This window comes from Theobroma cacao, chromosome 5 (assembly GCF_053813885.1).
Source record: "Theobroma cacao isolate CCN51 chromosome 5, ASM5381388v1, whole genome shotgun sequence".
Lineage (NCBI taxonomy): Eukaryota > Viridiplantae > Streptophyta > Magnoliopsida > Malvales > Malvaceae > Theobroma > Theobroma cacao.
The window spans coordinates 32134580-32153651 of NC_142643.1; the positions used below are offsets into that span (position 1 = coordinate 32134580).

A 19072-nucleotide genomic window follows, 5' to 3' on the forward strand; every position below is an offset into this window, starting at 1 on the left:
TAATTTAATCCATGAATTGAATGATAAAAACATGTTGCAAACAAATAAATTACACTAAACATAAATAAATAAATCCATTACATCAAACATAAATAAAGTTTCAATCTTTAACACAAACTACAATCCCATCAACATAAATATATAACCAAATAAATAGAAACTTCAAGACTCATTTATGTCTTCCTTAATCCCTATTCTCGAGCAAAAACATTTGAATCTTGTTTGTACAGCAATGATGTCTCAAAGTTTGAATAATTATCATCTAATATTCATTGCCATAAAAGAAAAAGAAATAGTGAGTTTTAATCTTAACTAAAATTATTAATTTGACAAGTAAAGATTAAAGACATTGAAATATATAAATAAAAAATATAATTCGCAGCTAAATTATTAATTTTATATAGCTAAATATATAAAATTATTAAATTAACTAAAATTATTAATTTTTTTCTTCTAGCTCGCACCAACCAAAGATAGCCCACTGATCAGATGGACTAGCCCATCTAAGCCCGATTTTAATATGGATCTAAATTTTCAACCCCCACCCCATCTCACTTTTAATAAAAAATAAGTCCGACCTATTGTAACAAATCCAGTCATCCACCCTCCTTTACCACTCTTACTTATGACTAATAAAATATAGTATTTTTGTTTAAAATGAATTATTATGATTCATAAGTAGAGGTGTTCATGAGTCGAATTAGATCAGTTTAAGTTCAATTAACAATTTTAAAAGCGAGGCTTGAGTTGATTTACCCATTCAAGGCTATTTAAATTAAATTTAATATTAAAATATAAAAAAATATTTTTATGTTAATATTTTAATATTTTTATATATGTTTTAGATTTAAAATTAAATAAAAATATTTTTTAATAATATAATAATATATCGAGTCAAGTCAGATTTGTGGATCTACAAGTCACCTAGCCCATGGAGGGGTTAACCACAAGTCACTTTTATATAAATATTAACTTAATTATTATGACATTGGAGATACATCTACAAGTAATTTAATTAATTTTACTATATATATCTTTCAAAAAAAACTTTATTATATATATATAAGGTTTTTTAAAAATTAAAATAAATAAAATCAATATGAAAAAAAATATTGTCGTATCTAAATGTCTTGTAAAGTAAAAGAAGGGCTTACGCTACGTTGCGAGAATTGGTAATGAAATTTATATACATGTAATATATTTTTTTCATTAACATCATAAATGGGCAAAAGAAGTTATCTAAGCTTTGGGTTATGAGAACCAAACACTGATCTAAGGTTTTAAATTAAGCAAAACATACTTTGAATGAACTCTCCATTGTTATAGAAAGAATTAATTAATGGGCTGAACAGAACAAATTTGCATGGAAATAAGGGCTGATCCGTTAGACCAAGCCCAAGTTTAATTTTGCCCTATCAATAAATACATTCATACCTAAGTTACTTTATTGGGTAACTGGGTGTAACCCAAGCAGAAGGGCCATACATTTCCCTTCCAAGTTCCAACGCCAGCCGTCTCTAACCCTGTTCTTTCATTTCTCTTCCGAATCCTCCACTCTCTCTTTTCTCTGATTTCAGGCTAGCGTTTCGCATTCAAAACAGGTAAAAACCCCCAGGTCTGCCTGTTTCTTTTTCTATACGGGGAAGCGGCGATTGTCCCTGCTTCATAGCTTTTAGGGTTTGCTCGTTTCCAAAAAAAGAATCTATTATCAATCCCTTTGTTCTGAATAATTGTTTCTTTTTTTTTTTAGGGTTTCGCAGCAATCATGGCAGACGATGAAGTAAAGGATGAGGTGGCGGAAGTAAGTCTGTCTCTCTCTCTTTAAACTAACTTCTTGTTTGGCTGTCTTTCTTCTGTAATTAATTTGGATAAAAAGATTAAATTGGTCCGTTTATTATATTTTTGTAAGATTGTGTATCCAAATGTGTTAGTTTATGTGACGGAATTTCTTTTCTCTACTTCAATCCACTTAAAGGCGTACTTTTCGTTTTCTGTTCTAAGTTGTAAATTGTTTGATTTTGTGGAAAGTAATCTCGTTAATGAAATATGAAAAGAAAATATGCTTTATTTACATTAAAGCCTGATCTATATTATCAATTCAATTTAAAATGTTGTCAAATGACCTGTTTTGAACTCATTTTTGCTTTTATTATTGAATTTCTTCGCTCTAGATTACGCCCTTTGATCCTACTAAAAAGAAGAAGAAGAAGAAGGTTGTGATACAGGACCCTGCAGATGATTCTGTTGACAAGTTGGCTGAGAAGACTGAAGCATTGTCGGGTACTTTTACCAATTTTTTTGCACAATTCGCAAGAACATACACTGTGTTTTGCTAGGAGACTCATTTTTTATTCTCTTTACTCTCAGTTTCTGATGGGCTTGACTTTACCAGTATGAAAAAGAAGAAGAAGAAACAAGTAAGCAAGCATGCTTTAAATTAATAGATATGTGAGGTTTCTTCTTGATCAACTAATTGTGATTACTATGATATTGTAGGTAGAGGCCAGTACATTGAATGAGGAAAGTGGGGATGCTGGAGACGATTTTGATGGTTAGAATTTTCTTTCAAAGATTAGTGATTGGTAGTATGTGAAGTATATCAACACTGGTCTTGCTTGAAATCTGCAAGTAACATCTTCTAATATATATATATATATATATATATATATATATATATATATATTTTGACTTCTTATCTAGATCATATTGATGGGGATGAAGAAGGTGATGGCATTGTCTTGCAACAACGTTATTCTTGGGAAGGAAGTGATCGTGATTATGAATATGAAGAGGTATATATGTATTTGACTGTGTTACTGATATTGCATGCTTGATCTTGTTAATTTGATTGATTGGGTATTCTGCAACTTGTCTTGGTAATGTTGCTATGAATCTGTTCTTGATGGAACCTTCATGTGCTTCCTCTTGAGAGTATCTTAGTTAATTTTTATTCAAGGTTTTACGAATTTCACCAATTCCAACCATCCATTTTGGAGGATGGTATTATCTATCTCTGAGGCTATTGATTTAATAGGTGTCTTAGTGTCAGTGTGTGAATCTGGAAAGTTTGATCTTATTTGGCTTTGAAGGGGTAATTGGTGGCTACCGGAGCTCTAAGGGGATTTCTCTTCACTTATTACTGCATACTTGAACATTAGAGTTTACATGCTATCTTTCCCGTTCTATCATTATATCTTTCCCATTCTATCATTGATAAATTGTTTAACCTTTGCTCAATTTGATGCATGTAGCTTCTTGGTCGGGTGTTTAACATCCTCCGGGAGAATAACCCTGAGCTTGCTGGAGATAGACGTAGAACTGTTATGAGGCCTCCACAAGTTCTTCGTGAAGGCACCAAGAAAACTGTATTTGTGAATTTCATGGATCTCTGCAAGACGTATGTTATTGTTCTTTGTCCTGTATTCTGTACTATATTCAGCTATAAATACAGTATTTGTGTTATTTTGGGTGGATGACGATTTGATATCCCTTTTAAGGCAACTTTTAGATTCTGAATTTTTGTTGTTTATTCTATAAAAATACGTTGCTTGCATGTTGGTCTTGTTGCAATGACTTAACTTATAATCACTTATCTTTCAAGTATGGTTTTGTTCACTTGCTAGTACTTCCTGATGTCCTCATCCCAGCACTCAGAAGTTTATTAGGTTTAGGGGAAAACTAGAAATATTGTTTCTCCTGGTTGTACTAGGACCTTGGGCAGCTATCATTTTATGAGATGAGTTTACCATTTGATGTTCTACTTGCAATGTTGGTTGACTGAGTTGCATAACAAACACCATCTCCGCTAACAACTTCTTGGCTTGGAAAATTTTCTAGAATGCATCGACAACCCGACCATGTCATGGCATTCTTGCTTGCTGAGCTGGGGACAAGTGGATCGCTTGATGGGCAGCAAAGGTTGGTTGTGAAGGGCAGGTTTGCACCGAAAAATTTTGAAGGGATCCTTCGTCGTTATATTAGTATGTACCTTATCTCTTTTATTCTAACTTATGTTGAGATGATAGAAATGTAAACTTGAAGTGTGGAATATTTATGGACTTCATAAAATGTTGTTTTCTCTTCTCAGATGAGTATGTCATTTGCCTTGGATGCAAAAGTCCAGATACAATTCTCTCAAAGGAAAATCGTCTTTTCTTTCTCAGATGTGAGAAGGTAACAAAGTTCATTTTTTTCTCCAACTCCCTCCATCTCTCCATGTTAAACATGCTTGATAGCCCATGTATCATTTTAGTTTCTTTTTTTTTTTTAAATTTTGGATTGGGCTTAAGTTTTAGTAATTATTGCGTAATGAGTAATGATGGTTTTCTCGAGGAATGCTTGTGATGATTTATGAATTGTCTACATTGTCATATTGTCACATTGATGATAAAAATCAAAGAAAAAAATGACTGAGCCCTACTGGTGGCAGTATCACATTAACTGTTTTCTTATTGTTGAGATTATTATGTTTGACAATTATAGGGAATAAGTTAAAGTTCATATATATTGAAACTACTTGGGTGCTCATGCTTATATAGTTGGATAAACTGTCTTTTTTTGTCACTGCATTAGTACTTCTAGTCTTTTAAAGTTTTATTAATTGGTCATGCTTATTTGGAATGATAGCCTGCATATAGCTTTGGTTTAAAGTCTGTAATAAATAATAAATTTGTGCAGATTAGAAGGCCTATGATGATTAAGAATTGCCTACATTGTCAGATATTCACTCTGATGACAATGAAAGTAACAAATCTGAGGTCTAGTGCTGCTGGTTATTACATAAAACTGATATCCGATAGTGGATATTATTAGGTCTTATCATGTTTGGAATATTACGTTTAGTTTTAAGTTAAATTGATTGGATGCCCATTCTTATGTGGGTGGAACCAGCTTGGTCTTTTCTATGTTTCAGATTTTTGGCTTGTAAATTTTTTTTTTTTAAAATAAAATCTTTATTATGGGTCTCTAGCAGTTGCATTACCGTGAAGTGTTTTCACTATGGAGGCTTATGATGTTTACAGAACTGCCTACATTGTCTGACTGTCTTTTGAGCAAGAAAAGAATTTGTTCTGAAGACTCTTGGAAGATTGTCTTGTGCGCGAATTAGGGTAGAATTTTTGGCTTGCTAATTGACAACAAATAGATTTTTGTTTCTAAGAAAATTTTATTGGGTTTTCTAATAGTTTTCTTGCCAAGGAGGCTTATGATGTTCTGACAACTGCCTACATTGCCAGATTGTCTCACTTGTGAATGAGAAAATGAAAGTTCTGAAGACTCCATGTTTGTTAGAATTGCTTGTACTGGATGTTGCGTTTATTGTAATTAAGTTCTGTCTTGGCTATTATTGTTATTATTGTTTTTCCTGTCTTGTGCTTGTCTGATGTTCTAAAAACTTGTGATATCATTTTGGCAGTGTGGGTCTGGACGATCAGTTGCTCCAATAAAAGCTGGTTTTGTTGCACGTGTTGGCCGCAGGAATACTGGCACTTAGACTGTTTGATTTGGGCCAGAAGGATATCGCGGGAAGTTTATGAAACCTCATTTGAAGTTGTAGTATCTACTGGTACTGTTATTATGAGGTTTTGAATAGAGGTTAAATAATTGTAATTTGTCATTTTGGGTAATACGGATATTAAAATGAAGGGATGTATGTGTTTGGTTTTTCCTCCTGTGATAAAAGTTTTGGTTTGTTTGCTTGCTTGTTTGTTTCTCTGAGAAAGTGCTTTATAACCAATTGCTGTCCCAAGTGCTTAGTAGTAATATGACATTTAACAGAGTAAATAAAGATTACATTGAGAAAATCGAGTATTAAAATCCTAAATCCAAATGCCTAAATGCAATTCAAGATTTATTCAAATCCGGATAGGATTAACTTAAAGTGCGTGCAGACGGCAACGAATAAGAAAAATAAACAGGCAAAGGATCAAATGTTCATTGTTTACCTTTTTACTTATTTTCGTTTGTGCCCGACATGAATAGATGCGGCCTCCTCCTTTCCAACAAATTGTTAAATGTTAACCCACGAAACACTCTCACCCAAAAGCAATAATATTAATGCTTCTTCTGACTCCCAAAGGACAATTCATTATTCAAAATATTTTTGGCGTAATAATATTTGGTTGGAAGGAGAATTTCCTTCTTTTATTTTTTGGTTATTTCAGCAACTTAGGCATTCCAGAAAATATTTTGCTTTGTTTGTTAAGTAACAAAATATCAACAGTCGTTATTTTTAAAATATCTTAATCCAAATTCAATTTTTTTATAAAATATTCAAACCCAATAAAAATTCATACTCAAATATCTTACACTACCGACTAAATATCCAATTAAAATATATTCAAAATCAAATTTTATGCATATTAATGAGAATTATGATAATAAATTAAAATTAATTCATAAAAAAATTAAAATTTAAAATCATATTTATAATAATTAAAGAATTTTAGTAAGTATTACACTAATTATAGAATATTTGTAAATAAAAATAATATATAAATAAATATTTAAAATTAAAAATTATTATTTATAATTAAAATCAAGTAATGAATGCTTTAAAATCACTACTCCAACTTTATCAAAACTCGATTATAAAATACCATAATCTTTTTTTAATCGAGTCGAATGATACAAAATAAATGCCATTGAAATGAATTTTGGGGTAAAAGCATTTCCGTGCAAAGCGACACAATTCAATACTCATCCGACGATAAAATCTCGTATAATATTGATTGACTTTTCTTATGCGTTGTATTATGAGGAGGTGTAGGATGCAGCCACTGCCACGTGTCAAAGAACCCATGAAAGTACAAGGATTCAAGCAAAGGTTAAAAGGGAAAATCCCCTTGATTAACCTCATAAATATGAAATTGACACAAAAATAAAATATCCTAAACACATTTCCTCGTCTATGGGCTTACAAAAAAGGCCAAAACTAGTGCAGCAGAAGGGGATTACAGCTCCTTAATGTGTAAAAGATTGAAACACTATATGAAAAGCAAACAAGGCAGATTTATGATATGTCCATTTTCATTTCTCTACCACTACCATCCAAAACAATAGCATCACCAGAGCCTCTTTTCTTTTAAAACGGGTTGCGTATTCCATTTTATGTATGTTTACAAACAGCGTTGCATACGACTTTACACAAGCAAACTTCTCGCTTTCCTCCCATTCAGTAATGACACTAATATGATGACCTCTCTACCTGCATAATCATTAATACTTGTTCCTTAAAACCTGGCGGTAGAAGAAACTATGGCTACCATGAGAAAACAAAACAACAATAGGAAAAAAAAAAAAAAACTAAGTTCTTGTTCCTTGACTTAGGAATCAAAAGATGGTTGATCTTAACATTAGTAGTAACAAGTAACATCCATGAGAACAGGATCACCCCTCAATTGGTCTAACTACCTTATTGGGCAACTCCAAAGAATGACGACTGTCTTGCATCCATCATCATTTCTTACACAGTCCATTAGAGACACCTCTTCTCCCTCAAATGATTTCTTCCTCGCCTAGATTTCCAATGCTTGTAAACCAACCATCCAAAACAGGAGGACCAAATTCCAGCAACAAGGCTGGTGGAAACTCTACTTGAGTAGCATTAGATTAAATTGCATTAAACAACAGAGAAAAGCTGGTTACGAATCCAGGTTGCTTTGGGATTCCAATGAAGATTTAGGGTCGATACAGGAACTCAAGTGATTAAAGCTTAACTGTGTTTTCCTTTTTGAAGTTTTTTTTTTTTTTTTTTTGTGGCTGTTACAATTTTATGAGTATGATAATTTTGTTTGGTTCATGCGTATCTTTGAAATCTCTAGCCTTTCTAGAAACGAATCTTATCGGTACCTAAGACTGATCTAGGCATTTTTGAATTCCCATAATGTGGCCCAGTAGCATGTTTGGTGGCAGTTTTGATCTTGCATCCCTACTACCACATTTCTTATTCAGAAAAGATAGTTAGAGAGTTCCTTTTTTTTCAGCATGTTGAATTCTTGTGAGAATGAATGTCTTATTTCCTAGGTGTGATTGCCCCGGAACCCCTAAGTGAGATTGCCTTGGTTGATTAGATTCTCCTCCTTGACAACCCAAACAACGATCATCTTTGAATACCTCATTTCCCCTTAAACCCATATGTCTACCACCATATTACCTTATTTTTACCAACAAGGCCCTCAAATCAAGCTTCTAACCTATTATTAACCAATAACATAAATGCTATTTCTCAATGAACATGGTAACAAGCCCCAAATATAGACCCGCTACTCTAACCCCTTAGCATTCAGTAACAGGTGCAATAAAACGTACTAGAAGTACAAAACAAAAACCAAGTAGCATCTTGCCCAAAACGATACAAGCATTTCTGTCTCAATTCCACCATTCATTGGCCATATCTTGCACTAGTATAGGGTGAATCCATGACAACAACCATAGCCAAAACCGTAAGTCACTGATATAAGTAACTCTATTTATAGGGTGAACTAAAATTAAGTGCGGGAAGACATTATAAAGGATATTGTAGTAAATCATGCACAACAAACACAGTGAAGTTACCTTTTATTAGACCGGGAACCGGTACTTCTTCGGGTGGTTGCAGACACACCCTTCAGATCCTTTACGTGGCCTTCTTTATCTTGGGATTGGGAGATCCCTATAACAGTGGCATAGTATTGTTACTGCACACATTCAATAAACTAAAAAGAACAGAGCTATAAAGCGCAAATTACCTTTCCTATTAACTCTCAGTGATTGAATTTCAGTCTCCCCCTCTTCCTGTTCAGTCACTTCACTGGAAGCTCCAGAAGATTCCTCTGACTCAACAATTTTTGATGCCGATTCATCATGCAAAGACTCAGTTTCCCCTTCTATGGATGCATTAATGACCTCACCATCTTGAACACCTAAAAGATAGAATGTTTAATGCCAGCTTCTACTTCGAACGTAATTTTTGAAATCAGAAGTAAATATATGAAACTACTATATCCATATGGGAGCAGCTAAGCTTACAAAGAATGGAAATAAAATCTTGAAGAATTACAGCTATACATGTGCTTAGAGGCACACTTGCTAACATATAAACATAAGAGTGGAAATAAGATATTACTTACATATCTACATCTGTTTATATTTGTAATGTATCACATGGTATTATGACATCATAATTATAAAATTAGTTCAAATATTATTTCATCTACTCTATAAAAGGGAGAGCAGACTTTTTAAAGTATTCCCTTTCTTGTCTTTGTAGAAAATTTTGGTCTCTGTAGTGCTAGAGTGCATGACCATAGAAGGGGGAAAAAGCCTGGAACTTGGAAGATGATTTTCATAACCACTGTCTTTCACTGACCAATTCGTTAGCTGAGTCACCTAGTATAACAGTTTCCTTTAATTTTCTTTCTCTAGAGCGCTGAAAGAAAAATCAGGATGCTACTATACAAATAAGGTCACACCAGCCTTAATCCTTTCTCCTAAAATATCATATAAACTGTACCACTAAAGCATATCTGAATATTTTGCAAATTAAAATATTCACCTAACGGCTAGTACCTTTGAATCCTTAATAAAGATGCTAAGAGTCTAGTTGTTTACTAGACTGCTTGATGTATCAAAGTAAATTGCCTTACAGCAGAGAGCAGGCCTAACTCGTGACATTTTACTATATTTATCTTGCATAGTTGTATTCCCCAATGTGAAGGTGCTCTATAGTTTTGAAAATAAAATTAAGTATATAGTGATTCAATTTTCCACACACCATAATTAGAAGCTTCCAGGTTAGAGATCCAGGAAAAAAAAGAAGATAGTAGAAGTAGCGAGAGATTAGATAAAGCCACAGGCCTATGGCTTAAAACTACATGAACCAACCTTCTGCAATTTCAGATTCTGCACTTTCTTCCCCATCATTTCTGGCCATAGGAAAACCTTCTATGTTGCCAACCTTCTGTCGATGTATTTCTGCATTTCTTGCAGTCACCTCTTGCTCCTTCTTTTCCATGTGGAACTTATTAAGTTTCTCCTCAAACTCCTCAATGCATACTTTGAGTTCTGGTTTTGCAAATTTCTTACCCTGTTTGCAACCAATGTGAAGAGAAAATGTATCATCTGACTTCAGAAAGAGAGGCTTTGTTTTTTTAGTGATTAATTCAGTACCTTGTTAATTATGTTTCTAAAGTGATCCATCACAGAATCCTTAGTTAGAGCATGTTCATAAGTCTTAAATAACTCTATGAGCTTTTTCATTCCCTTTTCAGTGAACGACAACTGAGAAAGACAATAAGAAATATGCTCCCATTGTCTAGCATCTGCAGCAAAAGATGATCCCTATTGTAAGCAAAAATTAACTTCCATCATTCGTAATAAAGTAGTGTCAAACCATTATTGGTTGTTTGCAATATGAAGAAAAGTAGTAACAAATAGAAGAGAGGCAGAGAAAATATGGAGGCTGCAGCTTCTGGAACTCTAAATACTGTAATTAAAGAGAAAAAGATGTAGTGCTTCCTAGATCCTGCACATGGTACTAAATTAATAAACTGGTTGCACAAAACCAGGCAGCAAAAAATGACCGAAACGATGTTTCTACAATAATTTTAATATTTCCAACTAAATAGACAGCCACACCAGCAAGATTATGTTCATACAATTTTTCTCAGCCCAGAGAAAAGAGAAAAGCATTTTAAAAATTGACAAACTAAAAAGGAAGAAAGGAAATGGTCTCAAGAAATAACATTCACAAATTTTGAAGCTTAAACTGAAAGCTATAGCTTGCAATGGGATAAAGCAGCTCTATAAGAACACAGTATCCATATTACAGATATAAATAAAAAAGACATTATACAAACAAGTAGAAAGAGCAATTTCTCTTATGCAATATGATGCACCTAGATTAAACACAGGTAAATGCAGTAAGACTAGAATTGCCCCAAGAACATGCCAGTTTGCTAACATTAGAGAGTCATGCCTTTGTCTTAATTATTGCAACACAGCAATAGTAACATTCAAAAGATGACATTACCAGAAGGATATCATCATAGATCAATAAATAGGAAGAGAATTTAAAGAAATCCAAGAATACATGCCTGTGACTCCACTGAACCTATTGCAGAGCTTTTCTACAAGCGATTCCATTTGTTTGTCCTGAAAAATGTTATAGACACTAAGTTAATGACATTATAGAGACAGTCATTTCAGTTTTAACATAACAAAGCAATGTATACCTTCTTGATGGAACCAATTAAGAACTGCATGATGTTGCAGAAAGACTCTTTCTGCAGATCTTGGGTGAATAATTTGCCAAGTATATCTGGGAGTAAATTATATATTGGATTGCTTCCTGCCAAAATAAGTGTAAAGAAAATTGTTACTAGGAAATCTATGTCAGTCATTTCCACAATTTTAGTAGTTGAATATCACAATTCACCTTTCTTTGACAATTCATGGAAAAAGAGTTTAGCCAGATTAGAGATCCTCCCATCATGGTCTTCTACACGTACAGCCATCTCATTTATGTAGCCTTTTACCTGATCCAAACATGCCCAAAATCAGAACCCTAAAGCTTTATAAATTTCTAAAAGAATTTAATAAAAAGAAAGAGTATGCAGCTGCTAGCCAGCGTGTCAGACCTTCATCATGTCATTTAAAATGAGATGTGAAAGAACCAGAACAGCATTCTTCCTAACAGAAACTGAAGGATCCCTTAACCGAGCATACATGTTTTCTGTCCACGGTTCTAACAGATTAGGAAAGCGAACTGCCAAATCTCCAAGAGCAATTGTGCAATTGGAACGAACAATTTCTGATGGTACATTCTCCACAACAGTGAAGAGAAGCTGGAGATTTGCATCACTGGAAATTCATTCAATCAAAAACTCAGGCATAAAGCCTCCTTCGACTGAAAACAGCAGATAACAGATAGAAAGATTTATAGATTTGAGAGAGTTACCAATAATTGGCATCTATAATCATAAATCGACACAAGGCAAGCATTGCAGAGGCCTGTAGTACTGGATACTGAGAACACAAAAGTCAAGTCAATTAATTAAACAAGATTTTTAACACCTAGAAAGTAACAAGCATACAAGCAATCTAATACAGAAGAAAAACCGCTTCATTTTGTTTCCATCAGAAATTAAGATTTGTTGATTTAATTATTTCCTAATGATTGTACAATTACATTTTATATTTCATCTATATATATGAGATTACTCTCAAGAACTTAGAAAATGTCATGATATTAATTTTTTGGAATCATGAATCGTTATTAACATGATCCCATGATGGGAAATGACTTCAGTCATAGTTCAAATGGTATAGAAAATAGTAATACTGTTGTGCACAATGCTCTTAATGAGAATGTAGATAATGGAACCAATAGGAATTTAGAAAAATGAAAGAGAAAAAAGAGGAAAAGCTGAAAAATGCACCTTCTGCATCAAAGAAAAATTTCTGCAGAGCTTAGAGAGGAAAGGTGCACACTCTCCAATCAAATTCTTTTCACTGGAACCACTAGAAACAATTTCTTTCTCTGCTCTTTCAGCAAGTGTGTCTAGTACTGCATCTTCAGAAGCAGCAAGACCTAGTTCAGCATTGATACTACTATCCTGTCAGACGTCATCAGATTACAAAGACATAATTATAGGTTTCTCAATTCAAATTACAAATTCATAATTACAAAATAAATATTAGGTTAAACTGTCCTCTACTCCACTAATAATGGAATATTCAAAAGCTGACATTACCTTTCGTGTTTCGGCATTTGCTGTACCTTCAGCATCCACTTTTTCTTTATTACTTTTCTGTTTCTGGATCTTCCGAACACAAGATTCAACATATACCAGTTGGTTCATGGCAACATGACTTGTGACGAATAAGTATCTGCTAAGTTTTGCTACTTGAACAGTGGTAAGTACACTGCAGGTACCACTGTTGATGTCATTGTGTAATGCATCTACTGTGCTACCATCAATAACCGAACTAAGAGATTTTTTCACAAGATCAGCAGCTAAGTTTTCTGGAGTTGGATGAATCATATATACTGCACCTATTGCTTTATCAGCAGCAGCATACCATATGTTATCAGGAAGCCCAAAGCCGGTAATTAAGCTTTCCAGAATACCAAAAATGCGGCTGCCATTACTAAGTAACAGCTTTTTTTTGTCCTCCTCAGACAATCTCTGGATAGCAATGCATGCTGTCCTCGCTAGCAAAGGTTCCACTTTAGCCCAACGCCCAAACCCAATGTCAATTATGTCCTGTAAGTGAGAGCCAAGAATTTCTGTGGATGATTTTGCTGCCATGCAGAGGATAGCTAAAGCCCCACGACTTTGCTCAGCAGTGGTGCCATTAACATTAAAGCAAAATAAATCCCATAGTGCTGATATCTGCAAGACAATGGCACAATGGAGAAAAGAATCATTGATACTATGAAAGCAGACTTTTAACTATGAGATAATTATAGCTAAAACTCTCAAAAGGAAGGACACAACTAAATTAATCAACATTATCATTCAGACCCTCTCTGGGCTAAATTGTCTTTGACAATACTTAAACACCTCCTTAAACTCAGTCACCACAATCCCTCCTATGAGTAACCACAAAGAAACTTAAGCAATGAAAATCATGATAAAACATATTGTGTGAATCTGGTTCTGTAAGTGGACCTACAAAATAAAACAATGCCTTAAAATCTAACAGCAAATGATTCCAATGTGCATGGATTCATTAGAAACCATACAGTACTTCAGTTCATAACTTCCATCACCTTCTGGAGGCCTATAATAGTTTAGCATTCATGGCAACAAACAAGACCACAATTCCAAGGAAGAGTTGACCTTCCTAGGTTTTCATATTAAACCAAGGAATGATCTTAATTCAAATGAACATGGATATTCCAGACATACATGAAAGAGAACATACCACACCACTGGATATATCACCTTTAGACACCAAGGCACCAACAATGAACTCAAGGGCTGCTAGATCTCCTACATTTGAATCTATGGCTAGATTCAAAAGATTTTTAGCAGTCTCTACCAGGTTTTTCCTAATATAAATTGTTACAAAAGCATTCTCTACAGCTTCATATATGGATTTGTCTTGAGAAAATACCTGAAAAATCCACAACATATCACATACTGTTCACGTCAAATGTTAATAAAAAATCATGTTCAAAGTATACCCAACTTCAAAAGCACAAAAGGAAGAAAAGGAAGATGAAATAGAAGAAAACATATATATGAAGGCATGACAAACAATGAAGCCTACCAGTGGCAACATCTTACGGAGACAGGCTTCTGCACCATCAATTTGGAATTGTCTACATCTCATCAGCAGGAGAATTGTGTTCTCAACATCTGTAGCAGAAGATGAAGCCATCAATTGAACGAGTGTTGGCATTGTGGCAGATATACACTTAGAAAACTTCAAACCAGCCTCAAGGGAGGCAACCAAGGCCCTAGTCTGCTCCAAGTTCCCAACATCAGGCACAGAACTATCCTTATGAGCAATCTCCTGTTCCATATGGGGTAAACTATCAGTTAAACTCTCAGACTGGTGGTTGGCCACCTCTTCAGCATTTGCATTATCAACCTCACCCTCATCATTACAAGAGTCATTATCAGAGTGGACACCATCCTTCATGCCTTCAGACAACTTATCTGGTTCAAGCTCATTTAGCTTCTTCTTATACTGCTCTAAAGTTGCTTCAAATGAAGCTATTCGGAGCTGTGGACCAAATGGATTATGCTGTAACATCATGATTAGTAAATTTAATGTAGATTTTCTAACAATGGCACTCTTATCTTCCAATCTCCCAGCAGCAACAGTTGCAACCTCATTCCATAAACCAATTGAAACAGAATGCTCCTCACATAGTTCAGCCCAAACTTGAAGAACTCGACTCCTTGTATAAGCCGAAACATCTCTACAACGCTCGAGCAAAATTTCCAACATGGCTTGCTTGGTCCGAAGACGAACAGATTTAGAACTCACTTCACCTTCAACATCCTTAAATGCTTTTGCAACTAATTTACCCAAAACACCTACAAGGGCATTCCTTATCTTATAAGATTCTCCACCAAAGTGTGGGACCAAAAGTCCAATGTTAGTAGACATTAACTTCGGCAGTCGATCAGCAAGCTCCACCAAGAAGCGCCCAACATTTTCGGCCCCTGCTGTATCCTTCACGTAGGCTTTGGGATTAGTCCTCCCTATCTCTCTGATAAGAGAAATTGCAAGTGTTCCATCACCATACTTCTTCTCAGCCAAAGCAACAGCATCAGCCATGTGGATAACAACAAAGTCATATTTGTGAATTAGGTGCATGATTGAAGCAGATGACTGCTCTGTGTAGTGGTACTTTGTGGCACAAGCCCCAATGATACGACATAGAGCATCCTTTGTTTCTGAGTCTTTTAAAAGCATGGTATTCTCAAACATAGAAAAACTATTTCTGCAAAACCAAAATCAGAAAAATTAATTTCATTTCAACACAAAAGAAATTGATTATGCTAGCTTGTGGGATTAGGTAGACAACTTGACTTACTTTACAATAAAAGATAGATAATTTTCATCTGGGTCAGCTGATCCAAAGAGCAACGCGAGGTTGATCTCTAGTGAGTTAGCAATCAGGTTAAGCATCCGGCCTCTCTGTAACTCCCAATTCCACAAGTTTACTGGTTGCTTCTTACGGCTACTTGCTGTCACCTAAACCAATGACCAACCAAAACTATCAAAACATAACACCAACAACAGCAATGACAAAGCAAGGGAGAAGGGGGGCAGCAGGGATTATACCTTAGGATTGTTGCTAGAACCATTGTTGAACTCCTCGGCCAAAATAATGTGGAGGAGAAAGAATGTATAAATTTTAAAAGCATTACGATGTGAAGTGACACGATCAAGCATCGGCGTTTCATTATCATCCTGACCTTGAGAAACACGCACGAGTGAGTCAACATTTGGGAGGAGAACACTGAGATTGGACCGAAGACTTTCTACAAGAATGAACTTGCAAGATGGGGTGAGGCTGGAAAAACTTCGCACCAAAGTGTATACGCGATCAAACACATCCTGCTCTTCGATACAGAAGAGCTCTTTATCAGACAGATCAAAGGATACCCCTGTACAGTAAGGAAAAAATACAAAAATTTAATAAAATTATGAAATCACGTATACATAATAAAACTTACTTTCTGTAAATACTAAGAACATTGAATATAAAAATTCTACTATAATATTTGCTTAGAAAAACGAGAAACTAAACCGATGTTTCCAAATAAATCAGCAAAATAGAATTATCTTAACCGCGCTGGTCGACTCATTTTGTCAACAGCCGGAAAAATTAGGAAAAAAAAAGAAGAAGAAATCAAACAAAAAATTAGGGCTTTTCATGAGGAGGAAACCATAAAAAAATGAAATTTCAACAGATATGAGGTCAAAAGGTTAAGAAGAAACAAAGTCCATCTCCATTTTCCAGAATTTCCTTTAAGCTGAAGCAATTTAGCCAAATTAAAATCCTTCCATTTTAGCCAAAAAAACTGATTTTGGACAAAATTAAAAAAAATCATGAAATAGCAGAATTGAACCTTTGACAAACTCTTCGAGTTCTGCAGGACGAAGTGGATCGAGGTCGATAGGGTTTTGAACGGAGAGACGATTGTGCTGGTGTTCGTCTTCTTCTTGTTCTTCTAGGGCTCGCAAATTTGGGGGGAAAACAAAGTGAGGAGCCATTTTGTTTTAGCAAATATTGGAGAGAGCTGCAGATCTTCAAACTGGAGAGAGAGCCTCTCTACCTCTATCTTCTTTTTCTTACTTCTGGTTTTTCCTCATCTTTCAGGTTGTGAGGACCATGCGAAAAAATTCAAATCAAACTTTACAGAATGAGGGCGGGAATATTTTGTAGAGCAACTTGTCTTTGGGTCGGGCCGGGTTATATATTTTGCAATTATTTTCGGATCCGTATTCCTTCTCACTTCCGCTGCTAGAACAATCTTCGTTGTAGATTTGTTATTTTTAAAAATATATTATTAATAAATTTTTATTTTTAAAATTTTTTTAGATAAATTATTGCAACTTATAAACATTTTAAAAGAAAATAATTAAATAAAGAAGAAAATTTAGAATGATAAGAAATTTAATAAGCATTTTCTATTTTTTCACAAAAATTTAAGATTTCTTTACTCAATTTATAAATAAAAATTAATATATCAAATACGTGTGTTTCACAATATTTTTCTAAAATTATTTTAAACCATAAACTTGTATTTTAAAGAACATAGAGGAGAAAAGGCTAAAAGAAAAAGAAAAAGATCCAAAACCTTTTTTTTTTTAATTTCACAAAGGACCAAAATCATGTTTTCTTACCTAAAGTCAAAAACTTTACTTTCTATCTTTCCTTTTCCTTCTGCAAATTATTTTAATTTTTAAAGATACAAATTTGTTGGTCAAATATTATATTTGATCTTTTTTTAATTTTTTCTAAATTATGATTTTTAAATGGAATTATCTAAAAAGAAGAAGCAATAAGAACGAAAACATGAAAAATAAGAGAATAAATATATGAATTTTCAAAATTTTTCTTTTTATATATTTTTTTCTCCATTATTTCTCTTAGTCTTTTACTAGTAACCCAAAATATTTTTATTTAATATTTTAAAAAATAAATTACTTGACTAAATTATATTACTTGCTAAATTTTTATCTTCAATTATTTTTATAAGAAAATATTTTAAAAATGAAAAGGCAAAGAAATATTGAAAACATGGAAAATGAAAAAAAAAAAGGTTGGACACATATTACTTGCTAATACATGGTACTCGGGTTATCGATAGTTGCAATAGCATTGGTATGCCAATAGAACAGCAGTTCAATATATGCTTAGTAAAAAAAACAATGAAAAGGCAAAGAATATAGAAAACTTGGAAAATGAAAAAAAAAAAAGGTTGGACACATATTTTTCATTTTGTTTTCTATCTTTTTTTTCATTTTCTTTCTTTTTTTTCCTTTTTTTTCTTTTCCCTTTGGTTTTCTTTGATCGACAAGGAAGAGGTAAAGGGAACTGGTCCAACCTAACCTAATGTCCATCCAATGTTGGTCTAGATTAACCCTCCATTCATACAAAATTTTCTCTCTCTTCATCATTTATCTCTCTATTTCCTTAGCTCTTCCTCTTCCTTGGCCGATTGATGATCCCCTCCCTTTATTCCTCCACCTTTTCTTTCTTCCAAGATGTCCCTCTCTTCCTCTTAAAAGTACAAATCTATACTTTAATGTTATTTTAAGTATTTGATTTTAATATAAGGTTTTTTTATCTTTATGTTTGTAATTGTTATTTATTATTAACTAATAAGATAAAGTCCATACAATAAGATATGATTTACAAAGGGAATTATAAAATGTTATAATTGTGAGATCACTATTGCATCAAAGCATTATTCCTAAATTGCTCTTATTCAATGTTTTATCAAGATTGAAAATCAATAAAATTAAGAGACCAATGCATGGTGATACTAAGGTGAATGATCGATAGAGGATTCTTCACCTTAAGTAATACTAAAGGGAATATCCCAATTGCATCTTAATAAGTAATAACTCAAATGAGTCATTGATCTAGCCAAAATAGGATTGGAAAATGAGTTTTTTAAATCTCATTATGGAATTGATTACAAGTATTAAGTACTAATGTGGCAAAAATAATATAAAATAGACATCGAGCCAAATTCTATATCTTGTCGAAATATTAGTAGGTGAAGAAATATTAATTACTTGGGAAGACTATTCATTGAAGAGTTTGTTCCTTCTTTTGGTTGCCAAATGGGGTGGGGAATAGCCATTCTCAAAAATAACTATTCCCCAAAATCTCAATTTACCCATTCCTTACCTACCCCATGGTATTTGTTATTCCATTTTTAATGGAATAACCTTTAAAATTGATAGGATTAAAATGTCCCTAGTAAGTGTTAAAAATTACAACCCTACCTATATAAAAACATTCTTTTCTCCTTTTTTCTTCTCTCTTCCTCATCTGCCTCTCACTCTTTCTCTTTTTAGCTCTATTCCAGTTTCTTTTCTCTCTCCCATC

General features: G+C 33.7%; 2 protein-coding genes and 2 non-coding genes across 4 annotated transcripts; 3 read left to right on the forward strand and 1 right to left on the reverse strand.

Moving 5' to 3' along the window:
* The first annotated feature begins 1449 nt into the window (after positions 1-1449).
* LOC18598790 (eukaryotic translation initiation factor 2 beta subunit) lies at positions 1450-5700 on the forward strand. Its single transcript, XM_007028469.3, has 10 exons — positions 1450-1601; positions 1751-1801; positions 2172-2280; positions 2368-2417; positions 2497-2551; positions 2701-2792; positions 3252-3397; positions 3838-3980; positions 4088-4173; positions 5414-5700. Exons 2-10 carry the CDS (start codon positions 1766-1768, stop codon positions 5489-5491), a joined length of 795 nt encoding a protein of 264 aa, XP_007028531.2. The 5' UTR covers positions 1450-1601; positions 1751-1765; the 3' UTR covers positions 5492-5700.
* Positions 4682-4763, forward strand: LOC148762781 (small nucleolar RNA SNORD34). Its single transcript, XR_016026771.1, has one exon. It is a non-coding gene; the product is annotated as a small nucleolar RNA SNORD34 (small nucleolar RNA).
* On the forward strand, positions 5001-5080 carry LOC148762782 (small nucleolar RNA SNORD34). The gene has a single exon (XR_016026773.1). It is a non-coding gene; the product is annotated as a small nucleolar RNA SNORD34 (small nucleolar RNA).
* Positions 5701-6812: 1112 nt separating the features above from the next.
* On the reverse strand, positions 6813-16876 carry LOC18598791 (binding protein). The gene is made up of 17 exons (XM_007028471.3): positions 16578-16876; positions 15787-16112; positions 15536-15696; positions 14257-15442; positions 13909-14100; positions 12732-13373; positions 12417-12593; positions 11936-12003; positions 11616-11838; positions 11414-11513; positions 11211-11326; positions 11073-11130; positions 10147-10298; positions 9862-10063; positions 8727-8900; positions 8554-8650; positions 6813-7204 (listed from the first exon to the last, which is right to left on the reverse strand). The coding sequence occupies exons 1-17, from the start codon at positions 16720-16722 to the stop codon at positions 7201-7203; spliced, it is 4023 nt and encodes a 1340-aa protein (XP_007028533.3). The 5' UTR covers positions 16723-16876; the 3' UTR covers positions 6813-7200.
* Between the last annotated feature and the right edge of the window lie 2196 nt (positions 16877-19072).